The sequence below is a fragment of the Bos grunniens genome, chromosome 5 (genome assembly GCF_055505025.1).
Source record: "Bos grunniens cultivar Pamir isolate PY7600 chromosome 5, Bosgru_T2T1.0, whole genome shotgun sequence".
Lineage (NCBI taxonomy): Eukaryota > Metazoa > Chordata > Mammalia > Artiodactyla > Bovidae > Bos > Bos grunniens.
In genome coordinates this window covers 78,214,471-78,229,541 of record NC_141169.1, presented here as the reverse complement: position 1 = coordinate 78,229,541, position 15,071 = coordinate 78,214,471, and the positions used below count along the sequence as shown (strand labels likewise).

Below are 15,071 nucleotides of genomic sequence, written 5' to 3'. Positions count from 1 at the left end.
TTCAAGAGGCTCTTTAGTTCTTCTTCACTATCTGCCATAAGGGTGGTGTCATCTGCATATCTGAGGTTATTGATATTTCTCCCAGCAATCTTGATTCCAGCTTGTGCTTCCTCTAGCCCAGTATTTCTCATGATGTACTCTGCATATAAGTTAAATAATCAGGGTGACAATATACAGCCTTGATGTACTCTGTTTCCTATTTGGAACCGGTCTGTTGTTCCATGTCCAGTTCTAACTGTTGCTTCCTGACCTGCATTCAGGTTTCTCAAGAGGCAGGTCAGGTGGTCTGGTATTCCCAGCTCTTTCAGAATTTTCCACAGTTTATTGTGATCCACACAGTCAAATATAGCTTTGGCATAGTCAATAAAGCAGAAATATATGTTTTTTTGAACTCTTTTGCTTTTTCGATGATCCAGCGGATGTTGGCAATTTGATCTCTGGTTCCTCTGCCTTTTTTAAAACCAGCTTGAACATCAGGAAGTTCACGATTCACGTATTGCTGAAGCCTGGCTTGGAGAATTTTGAGCATTTACTAGCATGTGAGATGCGTACAATTGTGCAGTAGTTTGAGCATTCTTTGGCATTGCCTTTCTTTGGGATTGGAATGAAAACTGACCTTTTCCAGTCCTGTGTCCACTGCTGAGTTTTCCCAATTTGCTGGCATATTGAGTGCAGCACTTTCACAGCATCATCTTTCAGGATTTGAAATAGCTCAACTGGAATTCCATCACCTCCACTAGCTTTGTTCGTAGTGATGCTTCCTAAGGCCCACTTGACTTCACATTCCAGGATGTCTGGCTCTAATTTGATAAGGAGGAGTGTTAATTCTTTGATTGTTTGGATTCACCGGTGAAGCTCTCAGCACCTAGACTTTTGTTGGGTGGTTTTAATTATTGATTCAGTCTCCTTACTAGTAATTGATACGTTTAGGTTTTCTTTTTCTTTATGAATCAATCTCGTTAGATTTTTGATAGGAATTTGTCTGTTTCTTCTGGAATGTTCAACTTTTTCATGTATAATTGTTTATACTAGTCTCTCATGATCTTATATCTCTGTGATATTCATTGTGACCTGTCTATCATTTCTCATTTATTTGAGTCCTCTCTCTGTTTTCCTTGGTGAGGCTAGCTAAATGTGTGTCCATTTTGTTTATCATTTTAAAGAGCTGGCTGTTAGTTTTTCTTTTCTTTTTTTTTTGTTAGTCCCTATTTCATTATCTGATTTGATCTTTGATAAATCCTTCCCTTTACTACTAACTTTGGGCTTTGTTTTTTAATAGTTCCTTGAGGTGTAAAATTAATTTTTTTATTAGAGATCCTTATTGTTTCTAAATAACAGATATTTATTGCTGTGAACTACCCTCTAAAAACTGCTTTTGCTGCATTCTAAGAGGTCTGGTATCCATATTTCTATTTTCATTTGTCTCAACATATTCTTTGATTTCTCTTGACTTTTTTCATCTGTTAGCTGTTCAGTAGTGAAGTGAAGTAAAAGTAGTTCAGTTGTGTCCAACTCTTTGCGACCTCATGGACTGTGTCCATGGAATTCTCCAGGCCAGAATATTGGAGTGGGTAGCCTTGAGGAGGAAATGTCAACCCACTCCAGTGTTCTTGCCTGGAGAATCCCAGGGATGGGGGAGCCTGGTGGGCTGCCGTCTCTGGGGTCGCATAGAGTCATAACGACTGAAGCGACTTAGCAGCAGGAGGAGCAGCAGCCTTTCCCTTCTCCAGGAATCTTCCCAACCCAGGTCTTCTGCGTTGCAGGTGAATTCTTTACCAGCTGAGCCACAAGGGAAGCCCAGTACAGTTGTTCAGTAGCATATTGTTTAATCTCCACAATTTGTGAATTTTCCAATTTTCTTCTTAAAATTGATTTCTAGTTTTATACCATGATCATTGGGAAAGACACTTTATATAATTTCAGTTTTTAAAAATTTATTTTTAAGACTTGTCCTGTGGCCTATCCTGAAGAATATTCCTTATGTGCTTGAGAAGAATGTGTATTCTGTTGTTTTCTATATGTGTATAGTCCACATGGAGAAGGCAGTGGCACCCCAACCCACTCCAGTACTCTTGCCTGGAAAATCCCACGGACGGAGGAGCCTGGTAGGCTGCAGTCGATGGGGTCTCGAAGAGTTGGACACGACTGAGCAACTTCACTTTCACTTTTCACTTTCATGCATTGGAGAAGGAAATGGCAACCCACTCCAGTGTTCTTGCCTGGAGAATCCCATGGACAGAGAAGCCTGGTGGGCTACAGTCCATGGGGTTGCAAAGAGTCGGACAGGACTTAAGTGACTACCACACAATACTGAACAGGAGTACCAGAAACTGACTCATTGGAAACAAGAACTATTCACATTAAATAAAAACCCAGTTGCAGGCTGCAGCTGCACATTTACAGCATGGTGAAGCACACTGTGACCAACCATGGAGACAGCTTCTGGCACTCACATCATAGGGGCACGTTTGCCACGTGAGAGTAAAACAAGGGTAGAAGGAGGGAATGAGAGGGGAGGAGGGAGTAAGAGGGGAGGAGAGAAGACTATAGCTCATTTCTGGTTCTGGAGCTGATTGGACAGCCAGTCCAGTCCCTCATAGACCCATCCCCACTGGAGACACAGGTGGCCTGAATGTACCAATTCCTGTGGCGCAGAGTGTGCAGACCTAGCGTGTCTGTGATCTTGGCTGCATCATGGCATTGGGAAGGTCCTATTTGTTAGCAAACATGAGCAGAACAGTGTCCCTGAGCTTGTCTTCTGCTAGCATCCTCATGAGCTCCTTGTGGACCTCATTCACATGCTCTGTGTCACTGCTGTCGACCACAAAGATGAGACGTTGTGTGATTTGGAAGTAGTGGTACCACAGAGGCCAGGTCTTGTCTTGGCCCCCCATGTCCGACGCAGTGAAGCTGATGTTCTTGTATTCCACGGTCTCCACATTGAAGCCTATTAGTGGGAATGGTGGTCACCATTTAACCCAGCTTTAGTTTGTACAGGATGGTGGTCTTTCCGGCAGCATCTAGGCCCACCATGAGAACGCACATTTCTTTTTTGCCAAAAAGGCCCTTAAATAGGTTTGCAAAGATATTCCCCGTGCTGTAGACTGGTAGGAGCAACACTGGCCAGAGAAACCCTCCTCGGTTGCAGGGCAGCTGCTGCTTGGAGGTGTTGGTTTCACTCACATGGGCTTCTCTTTGTGCTGGCTTTTCTTGTTGCTCAGCACAGGCTCTAGTGCGTGGGTGTCAGTTGGTGTGGCACACAGGCTTAGTAGTTGTGGCTCATGGGCTCAAGAGCACGGGCTGAGTAGTTGTGGTGCAGGGACTTAGCTTATGTGGGATCTTGCCAGGCCAGGGATAGAATCCATGTCCCCTGCAATGGCAGACGGATTCTAATCCACTGTGCCGCCAGGGAAGCCCCTTGTGGCATTTTTAAAAGAGCTTCCTGCAAAGATCCACCTTGTCAACTACCAGGTAAAATAAAAGAATGTATTCTAGAGGAAATAATACCTACAGGACTGGGGAAAAAAATGCCGCCAGAAAGTGTAGAGTCTGCTCTTTCAGGGCAAGATGCAGTGAACCATGGTGTATTTGTACTGGGTGTTCTGTTCCCCTGCACAGAGGTGCCTGCTATATGTGCCTGCTATACTGCCTATCACACTCTAATGAAATACTAAAATGCTTTAGTGAGGCACTTCAGTTCAGTTCAGTTCAGTCGCTCAGTCGTGTCCAACAACTCTTTGCGACCCCATGAATCGAAGTACACCAGGCCTTCCTGTCCATCACCAACTCCCGGAGTTCACTCAGACTCATGTCCATCGAGTCAGTGATGCCATCCAGCCATCTCATCCTCTGTCGTCCCCTTCTCCTCCTGCCCCCAATCCCTCCCAGCATCAGAGTCTTTTCCAATGAGTCAACTCTTCGCATCAGGTGGCCAAAGTACTGGAGTTTCAGCCTTAGCATCATTCCTTCCAAAGAAATCCCAGGGCTGATCTTCAGAATGGACTGGTTGGATCTCCTTGCAGTCCAAGGGACTCTCAAGAGTCTTCTCCAACACCACAGTTCAAAAGCATCAATTCTTCGGTGCTCAGCCTTCTTCACAGTCCAACTCTCACATCCATACATGACCACAGGAAAAACCATAGCCTTGACTAGACTAACCTTTGTTGGCAAAGTAATGTCTCTGCTTTTGAATATGCTATCTAGGTTGGTCATAACTTTCCTTCCAAGGAGTAAGCGTCTTTTAATTTCATGGCTGCAGTCACCATCTGCAGTGATTTTGGAGCCCAGAAAAATAAAGTCTGACACTGTTTCCACTGTTTCCCCATCTATTTCCCATGAAGTGATGGGACCGGATGCCATGATCTTCGTTTTCTGAATGTTGAGCTTTAAGCCAACTTTTTCACTCTCCACTTTCACTTTCATGAAGAGGCTTTTGAGTTCCTCTTCACTTTCTGCCATAAGGGTGGTGTCATCTGCATATCTGAGGTTATTGATATTTCTCCCGGCAATCTTGATTCCAGCTTGTGTTTCTTCCAGTCCAGCTTTTCTCAGGCTTCAAATAAGTACATGAAGTACAGTAAAAGTTGGTGATATTTACTCAAATGGAGATGTTTCAATATTCTCTTACATAACAAATCATGGGCCACGGACTTTAGTTTCTACCAAAATCCCCCAGTGAATCATGTGTTAAAGTCTATTTTGTCTGATATAAGTATGGCCACCCCAGCTTTCTTTGGTTTCCATTTGAATGTGAATATCTCTTTCCATCCTTTCACTTTCAGTGTGTATTATGTTACATCTGAAGTGAGTCTCTTATAGGCTGTGTATAGATGGGTCCTTTTTTTTTTTTTAATGCCTCTAGGCACTCTTTTATTTGGAGAATTTAGCCCATTTAACATTTAAAGTAACTTTTTTTTCATTGAAAGTAATTTTTGATAGATAATGTACTTGTTGACATTTTGTTAATTGTTTTCTGACTTTTATCATTCCTTTTCTTTTTTCCTTTTCTTATTCTCATCCTATGTGATTTGATGATTTTTCTATAGTGGTATGTTTAGATGCCTTTTCTTTATCTTTTACATTTCTACTATAAGTTTTTGATTTGTGGTTACCAAGAAGCTTATTTAAAACTTATTTATAAGTCTGTTTTAAATTGATAATATGGTCTATTTTAAATTGATAACATCAGTATAGTGTATTCTATTCTAAAACTCTTATATAAAGCTTTGACTCCCCTCCCTTGCTAATTATTTTTAGTTCTTTTGTCTTTTACACTAGATTTACAAGTGATTAACCTACCATCTTTACATTAGATTATTCAGAATTTTACTATATATTTATTTTTATCAGTGAAATTCATACTTTGTTTCCCTGTTACTAACTCACTCCTTTTTGTTTCAACTTGCAGGAATCCCTTTAACATTTAAGGCCAGTCTAGTGGTGATGAACTCTTTCAACTTATCCTTGTCTGGAAACTCTTACCTCTTCTTCCATGATGAAAGACAGCTTTGCTGGGTAGAGATTTCTTGGTTGGCAGTTGTTTTCTTTCAGCACTTTGAATATGTTGTGCCACTCACTCCTTTCTGACCTGCAGTGTTTCTATTCAAAAATCTACTGATTTTGTGGGAGATTTTCCTTATACATAATAAGTCATTTTGTACTGCTATTTTAAAAATTCTCTCCTTGTCTTTAACTTTTGACATTTTAATTATAAATGGTTTGGGTCTCTTTCGGTTCATCTTATACAAACTCTCTGAACTTCTTGGATCTGAATGTCTCTTATCTTCCCCAGTTTAGTTGCAGTGATTATCAGCCGTTATTTTTTCAAGTTTTTTGCCCCTTTCTCTCTTTTTCTTCTGAATCTCCTATAATGTGAATGTTGGTCCACTTAGTGTTGCCCTATAAGTCCCTTAAATTGTCTTTTTGCTGCTGATTAGAGTCAGACAGGACTGAGCAACTTCACTTTCACTTTTCACTTTCATGCACTGGAGAAGGAAATGGCAACCCACTCCAGTATTCTTGCTTGGAGAATCCCAGGGACGGCAGAGCCTGGTGGGCTGCCATCTGTGGGGTCGCACAGAGTCGGACACGACTAAAGCAACTTAGCAGCAGCAGCAGATGAGTTCCAGTGCTCTTTGTTCAAGTTTACTGATTCTTCTGCTTCATGTAGTCTGTTGTAGAACTCTGTTTGGTACTTTCTTGTATTTTCTTTCTGTTGAAAATCTCTCTTTGTTCATCTTAGCTATTTTAGCATTTTTATGACTGTTAATTTGAACTTTATCAGCTATATCACTGATCTCCATCTCAGTAAGGCTATTTTCCTGACGTTTTATCTTGTTCTTTTGTTTGGAACATACTCCTCTGTTTCTTTGTTTTCCTTGAGTCTCTGTGGTGGTTTGGGTGCATTAGAATAAACAGCAACCTCTCCAAGTCTTGAAGAGTGGCCTTGTGTAGCAGATGCATCTTATTGTTCAACCTTGCCCTAGATCTTGGTTGTCTCTCGAACCTTTGTGATTGTCCAAATAGCCTACCTTATTCTTAGTGGGTCCCATTAGTTTAGGTTGTCTAAGATCTATCAGTATCCCTAGAGGAGGTTCTTAGTATTTAGGTTCAGCCCAGTTGGAAGCTGGAGGCTCAGGGAGCAGCTTTTGAAGTACATGCAAAAATACCTTTTTCAAGGGGAAACTGGGACATGGGTATTTTTTTCTGCTCGCTCTGCACTGTAACCTGGGAGGTTAGCCACAGTGAACCTGTACAATCCCTTCAAGAACTCTTAGTTCACTCTGCCTTGTTCTCATGAATACAAGCCCTGTTTGCTTTAAAGCTAGATGTTTTGGTGGCCTGTCTTGCAGGTGCAGCTCTTAGAAGCTGGGGCTGCCAGAAGTAGGGTCCAAACCTTTTGCTCCTCACAGAGAAGCTGAATGTTGTGAGTTCCCTCACAGCTGTGGGTCACTACCCCTGGGTGAGGTTTATGGTGAGACTGTGTCTCAGCCTCTCCAGCCTGTTTCGGTGTGGGTTTTTGTCATTTGCCTGATATGTAGGAGTTGCTCATCTAATTTTTTAGTTTCTTTCAGAGGGAATTGTTCTGTCTGTGGCTGTAAATTCCGTGTGCCCATGATAGGAGGTGAGTTCAGGATCCTCCCATGTTGCTGTCTTGAATTGATATATACAACATACAGAAAGCGAAGAAGAACTAAAGAGCCTCTTGATGAAAGTGAAAGAGGAGAGTGAAAAAGTTGGGTTAAAACAAACATTCAGAAAACTAAGATCATGGCATCTGGTCCCATCACTTCATGGCAAATAAATGGGGAAATAGTGGAAACAGTGACAGACTTTATTATCTTAGGCTCCAAAATCAGTGCAGATGGTGATTGCAGCCATGAAATTAAAAGACACTCGCTCTTTGGAAGAAAAGTTATGACCAACCCAGACAGCATATTAAAAAGCAGAGACATTACTTTGCCAACAAAGGCCCGTCTAGTCAAAGCTATGGTTTTTCTAGTAGTCATGTATGGATGTGAGAGTTGGACTATAAAGAAAGCTGAGTGCTGAAGAATTGATGCTTTTGAACTGTGGTATTGGAGCAGACTCTTGAGAGTCCCTTGGACTGCAAGGAGATCCAACCAGTCCATCCTAATGGAAATCAGTCCTGAATATTCATTGGAAGGACTGATGCTGAATCTGAAAGTCCAATACTTTGGCCACCTGACATGAAGAACTGACTCTTTGGAAAAGACCTTGATGCTGGGAAAAATTGAAGGCAGGAGGAGAAGGGGACAATAGAGGATGAGATGGTTGGATGGCATCACCGACTCAATGGACATGAGTTTGAGTAAGCTCCAGGGGTTGGTGATGGACAGGGAGGCCTGGCTTGCCGCAGTCCATGGGGTTGCAAAGAGTCGGACACGACTGAGCAACTGAACTGAACTGAAAAAAAAAAAAGTTGGCAATGTTTAAAATTTGGTAGATTTGGTAGAAAAGCAGTAGCTGCAAAGGAGGAGACTAAGGTAGATAATCAGAGTAACAAAATGAGTTTGATACAGAATTTAGGAGAGACATTAAATAAGTATTTTTTGTGACATATTTAAGAAGGAATAATAAAATGGCATAGTGGGTGATGGGGAACAACAGTCACATTGATATTGTTGAGAATCTAATTTATGAAATAGAAAAATAACTTTAGAAATTCTATTAAAAGACAAATCAAAATCATATATTATGAAATTAATTAGAGAAGAGACTTGTTGGTGAGAGCTAAGAGAGCCAAAATCCTTGTCATAGTTAATTGAGAAAGAACACTTGGAACAGAGGGACAAAGAATAATCAAACAGTAAGCCAAAGTTCCCCACATCTTCATATTTCAGTTGCTGGGCACAAATATTGAAAGGGTTGACATAACCTGGGTAAATTTCTGAAATCTAAACTTTTACAAAACCCTAGAATTCTCCCAAGTGTCAAAATAGAAGAAAGGAGGAAAAAAAGATTTCCTGAAAGGGAAAGAGACTCAGATTGGCATCATACTTTCAATCTGCATCAGTAAATAATATTAGATGACATGGAGAAATCTTTAAAATTTAGAGTTCCTGGGGGAATTAATTGTGATTATAAAATTCTGTATCCATTTCTACTATAACCATTCATCAAATGTAGTGAAGCATAAATATCTGGACAATAAGAACAGAAAAAAATTTAAAAAATTCTTTTATTTCCCATCTATGATATTGTGACATAAAATTGGAATATTACTTGAATTGCTTCCAGGTATCTGTTGTAGCTTGACTAATACTTTGTACTTTCTAGCAGAGTTGGGCACTTAAGCTAGTATAGATCACTTGCACAGAAGGACATAGTGGACAACAGGACTAGTCTGTGACCTATATCCAAGCTGTGTGTGGCTGTACCAAATATCTGCTTAAGGTATGGGAGGGAGGTGGAAATGTAACTTCTTTAATTTCCTCATCAGTATAAAATCATGTGCCACATTTGAAAGATTAAAAAATTGTTTCAAAATACTGAAAACATCAAAAAGGTACAAAGAATATTAGGACACCATTGTGTCTATTTCCAGTTAAATAAATAAAATATTAACTACCCAGATGAATGTTCATTTTTCCCACAGAGACATAAACAATTTTTTGTATTCGGGGATTCTGGGAGGATGACAGCAATGGTAGAATAGTTTCTTAATCTTGTATGACTTTACCATTAAAAACAGAACATATAGGAAAACCCCAGATCCATGAACATTGATGAGAAAATTAGTTGACCTTGTTTCTCTCTACAAACCCTCACATGCTAGTGGTTTGGGAGTAGACCACTAAAAGCTCCAAGACCTGTGTATTAATTTCTACTTAAGAAGAAGAAGGAAGCCATGGAATATCAAATGAATGTGAGAATCAAAAAATAGCCAATCACTGGAAAGTCTGGAGGACCTTTTAAGAATACCAGCTGAAACTGGGAGGTGTTTTGCACACACTGACAGAACAAATTAACAGTATTAAAAATAAATAATAATTACAAAGTGAAATCAATAAAATACAGATTTGATGCAAAAAATCAATGTCATAGTCAACTGGGAAATTTGGTCAGAAAAAAGAACATAAAGGTAAAATATTAGAAAGAAATGAACAGTTTAAGTAGCTACATTAAGATTTTTAGTTGGAGTTTCAATGTCAGACTCTCAAAAATTAATAGAATGAATACACAGAGAAGTAGAAGGATATAGTAGACCTGAAAATCATGGTGAACCAATTCAACATAATAAAGATTTATACAGTTTTGTCACAACGCAAATTCCTATTCACCTTCCCATAGACTGTAAACTAGGAGACACTGAAACATATCCAGGAATGTAAAACAAGGTGCAAAAATTTTGTGGTCTAAAGGTATTGAATAGAGATAGTGAAGGACAGGGAAGCCTGGTGTGCTGCTTCCATGGGGTCACAGAGTCAGAAATGACTTAGTGACTAAACAACAAAGGTATTGAGATCATACAGAGTCTGTTCCCTTATCATTGTGGCATTATGTTAGAGATCAGTATCAAAAGATAGTTGAAAATGACACACACATTTTCAAGTGCAATGTGACATTTACCAGGAGAGATTTTTGACTTAGCCATCGAAAACCATCACATTTTAAATTGGACCCACTTTATACACTCAACATTACTGTTCTCCATCATAGGGGACCTTTCTGGACAACAGGAATGGGCCCTTAACGTTTTCTTACTTTTGATTGGATTTGGAAATGGGGAGCCTCGACAGGACTTGGGAAAAGGAGGGGACTAAAGTCTGGGTATATTCTCCCCTGACTCGACTTCCTATGTGTAGGTGTTGGCTCTCCCTGAAAATCCTCATCCTTCTCTTGGAGCTTGTGGGTGGTAGGAGCTGCTGTGTTGCTACTAGCCTGGGTTATTCCACTATCTCTTGTGATCCCCCTCATCCAAAACTTTGTAAATAGTCTGCTTGTAAATAAACTGTCCTTAAATTAATCTAACTTGAGTGGGCCATCTGTTTCCTAAAAACCCTTTCTGATACAGTAGATGAGCTTAGGGTTTTTGCCTTTGTAGAGAATAAGAAATTAGAAGATGTACTGGTTTTGATTAAGAAAAAATACAGTACAGAAAAATACTGTTACAGAAAAACATATGAATTGCCAAGTTGAAAAAATAGCAATTTTTTCAAATTTATATATTATATAAAAATGTATAATAGAGACAATGGAGATAATTTATTGTTCATTAGTATTGTGTTGGTTAAATTTCCTCAGTGAGATCATTATAGTGTGATTATATAGAAGAATGCTGTTTTCTTAGAGCTATGCCACAATATTTAGGGATGAAATGTCAAGACATATTAACTAACACAAAAGAGATAGCAAAAGAAAAAAGTATGTGCATGTGTAAGAAGAGATATAAAGCAAATATGTCAAAATGTTAATAATTGGTTAAGATATAGGGTATCTTTGTTAAGATATATGAGTATTCACTGTTAACTATTCTTCCAACTCTTGTGGCTTTGAAATTTTCAAAATAAAAAGTTAAGGGAAATTATTCAACATAACAAAAGATATATACTTATATGGGTAAAGATCTTTAATGAGAAACATAATATACCAACATTTGAACAAGCAGATCACCAAAGGAGATACACAAAAGGTCCTTAAAGAAAGTGATACTTGACTGAATAATAAATAAATGCAAATATAAATAAACTGTCAGTGTTTATCCAAAAAAAGTAGTTAAGATTCAAAAAAGTGGTAATGCCCAGTGTTGATGTGGATGTAGCAGATTGAATATGAAGCACAGCGTGGTGCCTCCTATCTTGTAGTGTGTAGTCAGTCTGGCAGTATCTGTGGAAGTATAAAATCTGTATGTTCTTTAATCACAGCAGTTTCACTTAATGAGCTAAATAAATAAGTCTAAGGAAAGAATAAGTGAGTATGGTTGTATGTACAAATCATGTTCATTGCAACATTGTAGCAAGGCCCATTTACATGTCCATCGGTTAGAGTTTGGTTTTACATGCAGAATACTATTTAACTGTTAAGCACAGAAGTTAATATATTGATATGGAATGATATCCCTGATTGTTACAAAAAAATAAAAGTGAGTTAGAGAAAAATACACATAATACTACCTCATTTAGAGTAAAATATCTCCATGTTATGGGCATAATTTATGTATACCAATATTATATGGGTTTTGAAAATACTTTATATATACACACATACACATACACACACACACACACATATATATATATATATACACACCAATATTATATGGTTGGGAGAGTATCAGAAAAGGTAGGAAAATTATGGGCAAGTGGAACTTTTATATTCTTCTTTTTTGAATTACAGATTTTATTTTGTACTAGCATTTATATTCTTTTTGTACCTTTCTATTTTAAAGAAATAAAGATCATGTAATCGAAAATACAACTAATTTTATTTCATTTTAAAAGACTTTGCAATAATTTTTAAAAATTATATAGTATAGTCTTACTGAGTTGCAAAAAAAATCTGTTAAGAAACTCATTTTGCTCTTGTGTATTCCATTTTCAGAGCAGTGGAAAGAGCTCAGTGCTAGAAAGCCTAGTGGGGAGGGACCTGCTTCCCAGAGGCACTGGTATTGTCACCCGGAGACCTCTCATTCTGCAGCTAGTCCATGTTTCACCTGAAGATAAACGAAAAACAACAGGAGAAGAAAATGGTAAATTTTAGAATTGGAATAAAAATTATTTAAAATTCCTTCATTTTTGGTCAATCTTAAAAAGATATGAGTTAATTAGACAGAAATTAGTGGCTATAGCGAAGTCAGAAGTCCTGTAAAGAAAGTGATATATGTCTTTTCTCATGTAAAAAGGGAGTAATTTTCTTCTTTGTTTTTGAGGACTATGAGTCAACTTTTTTGAAAGAATCTCTTTGGTAATGTAGTTCAGTAAACCTGTTAACACTATTTAGTGGAGGATCTAGTGAGATACTTAGTAAACAGAATCAATTATTTTGAAAAGTTTTTGTATCTTTTGGAATGTTTTAAACTTTTTTCCTAGTGTTTAAAGCAATGTTTTTTTCACTTTGTTTCAGAATTTAAATATTTTAGATTCTAGTTTATTTTAGATTATTTAAGTTTATTTTAGTTTATTTAAGATTTTATTTAAATAAAATGATTCAGCTTTTCAGCATAACAGTGCTATCTCACCTTCACTTTTCTGTCTCGCCATGTGCCTGTGAATTTTGAATCTTTGGCCCTTCGATCCAAGATAAATATTATTTGTAGAAATAATTTTTTGAAAAAAAAATTATTATTATTTTTGCCACACTGCACAGCATGTGCAATCTTATTTAGTTCCCTGACTAGGGATCCAACCTGTGTCCCCTACAGTGGAAGCATGGAGTCTTTTTAACCACTGGACTGCCAAGAAAGTTCCTAATTATTATTATTATTTTTACTATGCTTATTTTGCTAAGACTTACATATAGCACGTATTACTTTGGTTCTTTAGATTCCTCCCTCACCCAAATAGTAAATGTGGAGTATCAGGATTAGAAGACATGCATCATCCTTTCTTCTTTGGTTACACTGAAAATATTTTAAGAAATGCTCTCTTTATCAACATATTTGAGTTTGTTTATTAAATATGTACCCTATTATATACTGTACATTTATATTAGTGAAGTTTGGAATGTTTGATGAGAGTAATATATTTGATCTTCAGTGTTTGGCTCAGACTCTGTCTTATTTGTGCATTAGTTGTGTCATGTCCAACTCTTTGTGACCCCATGGACTGTAGCCCACCAGGCTCCTCTGTCTGTGGAATTCTCCAGGCAAGAATACTGAAGTGGGTTGCCATTCCCTTCTCCAGGGAATCTTCCCAACCCAGGGGTTGAACCCTTATCTCTCATATTGTGGGCAGCTTCTTTTACTGTCTGAGCCATCAGGGAAGCCATCTGTCTTACTGAGAAAAGCCTGTAGAATGTTCTAGTTATCAAATAACATTTGCAGCAGAGTAACACGATTGTTTCTCATTCTGCCAGAGATCTGTTTTAAATGCAGTTTCATTGCTGCTGCTGCTGCCGCTAAGTTGGTTCAGTTGTGTCCGACTCTGTGCGACCCCATAGATGGCAGCCCACCAGGCTCCTCTGTCCCTGGAGTTTTCCAGGCAAGAATACTGGAGTGGGTTGCTATTTCCTTCTCCAATGCATGAAAGTGAAAAGTGAAAATGAAGTTGCTCAGTGGTGTCCGACTCTTTGCGACCCCATGGACTGTACCCTACCAGGCCCCTCCGTCCATGGGATTTTCCAGGCAAGAGTACTGGACTGGGTTGCCATGTCCTTCTCCAGCAGTTTCATTAGTTTGATGCAGTGAAGTTACTTTAATTTCTGCATCTGATCGTTTCCTTCACTTTCTGGGTGGTGATAGCTTGATTTTTATTTTAAAGGGATTTTAAAAAAGACATGTCATGAGCATCTACAAGGACTATAGAAAGTTAATCACTAAAGCAGATTAATGAAGTTGTAGATGTTACAAGTAATATTTTTGGATAGGATGTCAGAGGATATGTAAAAGTCATTTGATTATATTAGCTAGCTTCTTGATGTTATTTATCATTTTGCATTTCTGTAATATTTCTTTATTATTGAAATTCTGAATCTTGAATTTAATCATTTTGGGCTAATTTGTGGTCCAATTTCAAATGTATAGAATAATTATTCAAAAATTTCAATCTTGTTAATATCATCAAATTTACCAAATACCTTAAACTAAAACTTCAAGAAACTGTATGATGATGTCTGTTTCTTTCAACTCTTAATTTTCTTCAGTCACCTTGGAGAGGCCAGATGATATCTTTTCTCTCAGAGTACGTGGGCAGTATTTCTAGAAAGGGTGTACATTTCACAACTGTAGAGGTGTCGGTTCTTGTTATCTGTCTGTATTGTTCACTTTGTTTTGTTGACGTCTCTTATTGGTGGTGGTGGGTCAGTAAATCTGCATGTCTTTACCTATATATATATATATTTTCCCCCTCAAGCTTAATGCTTATTTTTTATATTAAAAAACATAATACTTAAAATGACAACTTAGCCACTCAGAACACAAAATAGATTCTGTAAATTTTGAGTACTAAATATCATGTATCTTGTTAATAGGATAGTTCTTTAACTTATCATTAAAGCCTGTTTATCCTCAGGATAAACAATTCTACCTTAACACAAATCACTCTATTCTAGAGGAAATTAGAAACAATGAAGCAAGAGATAGCCAGAAAAGTATGAACTTTTGCCAGTTGGCAGCCTGGCAACCATAGAGGAGAAAGGGGAGGAAAACAGGAGAATTTCAAAAAAGAAAAAATTAGTCTCTAACCATTTCGTATAGGGATTTGTAGTCTATACATAAATGGCTTTATTATGTAACGAAGACCAAAGTTACCATTGATAGGTAAGTTTAAGAGCAGTGGATTCTAACATAACATGGATAGGTCCATCAAAACTGGCTAAACTCTTATAAAATATTTACATATTTACCATGTATAATTTAATTATCAGGAAAATTTATTTAACATGAGCTCATT

The 15,071-nt window shown here is 37.9% G+C and overlaps 1 protein-coding gene and 1 pseudogene across 12 annotated transcripts in view; one reads left to right on the top strand and one right to left on the bottom strand.

The window, feature by feature from the left end:
* The window catches only part of DNM1L (dynamin 1L), a 60,028-nt gene that overhangs the window by 12,046 nt on the left and 32,911 nt on the right, over positions 1–15,071 (top strand). For 8 of the 12 annotated variants that reach the window (XM_086401366.1, XM_086401365.1, XM_086401362.1 and 5 more), the window contains exon 2: positions 12,064–12,211. The exons of the other annotated variants lie outside the window; for them this stretch is intronic. In XM_086401366.1, coding sequence (XP_086257492.1) covers positions 12,064–12,211 — 148 coding nt within the window. The remainder of the gene's footprint in view (positions 1–12,063; positions 12,212–15,071) is intronic. 12 annotated transcript variants of the gene reach the window in all.
* On the bottom strand, positions 2,552–7,115 carry LOC147372488 (ADP-ribosylation factor 1 pseudogene; annotated as a pseudogene).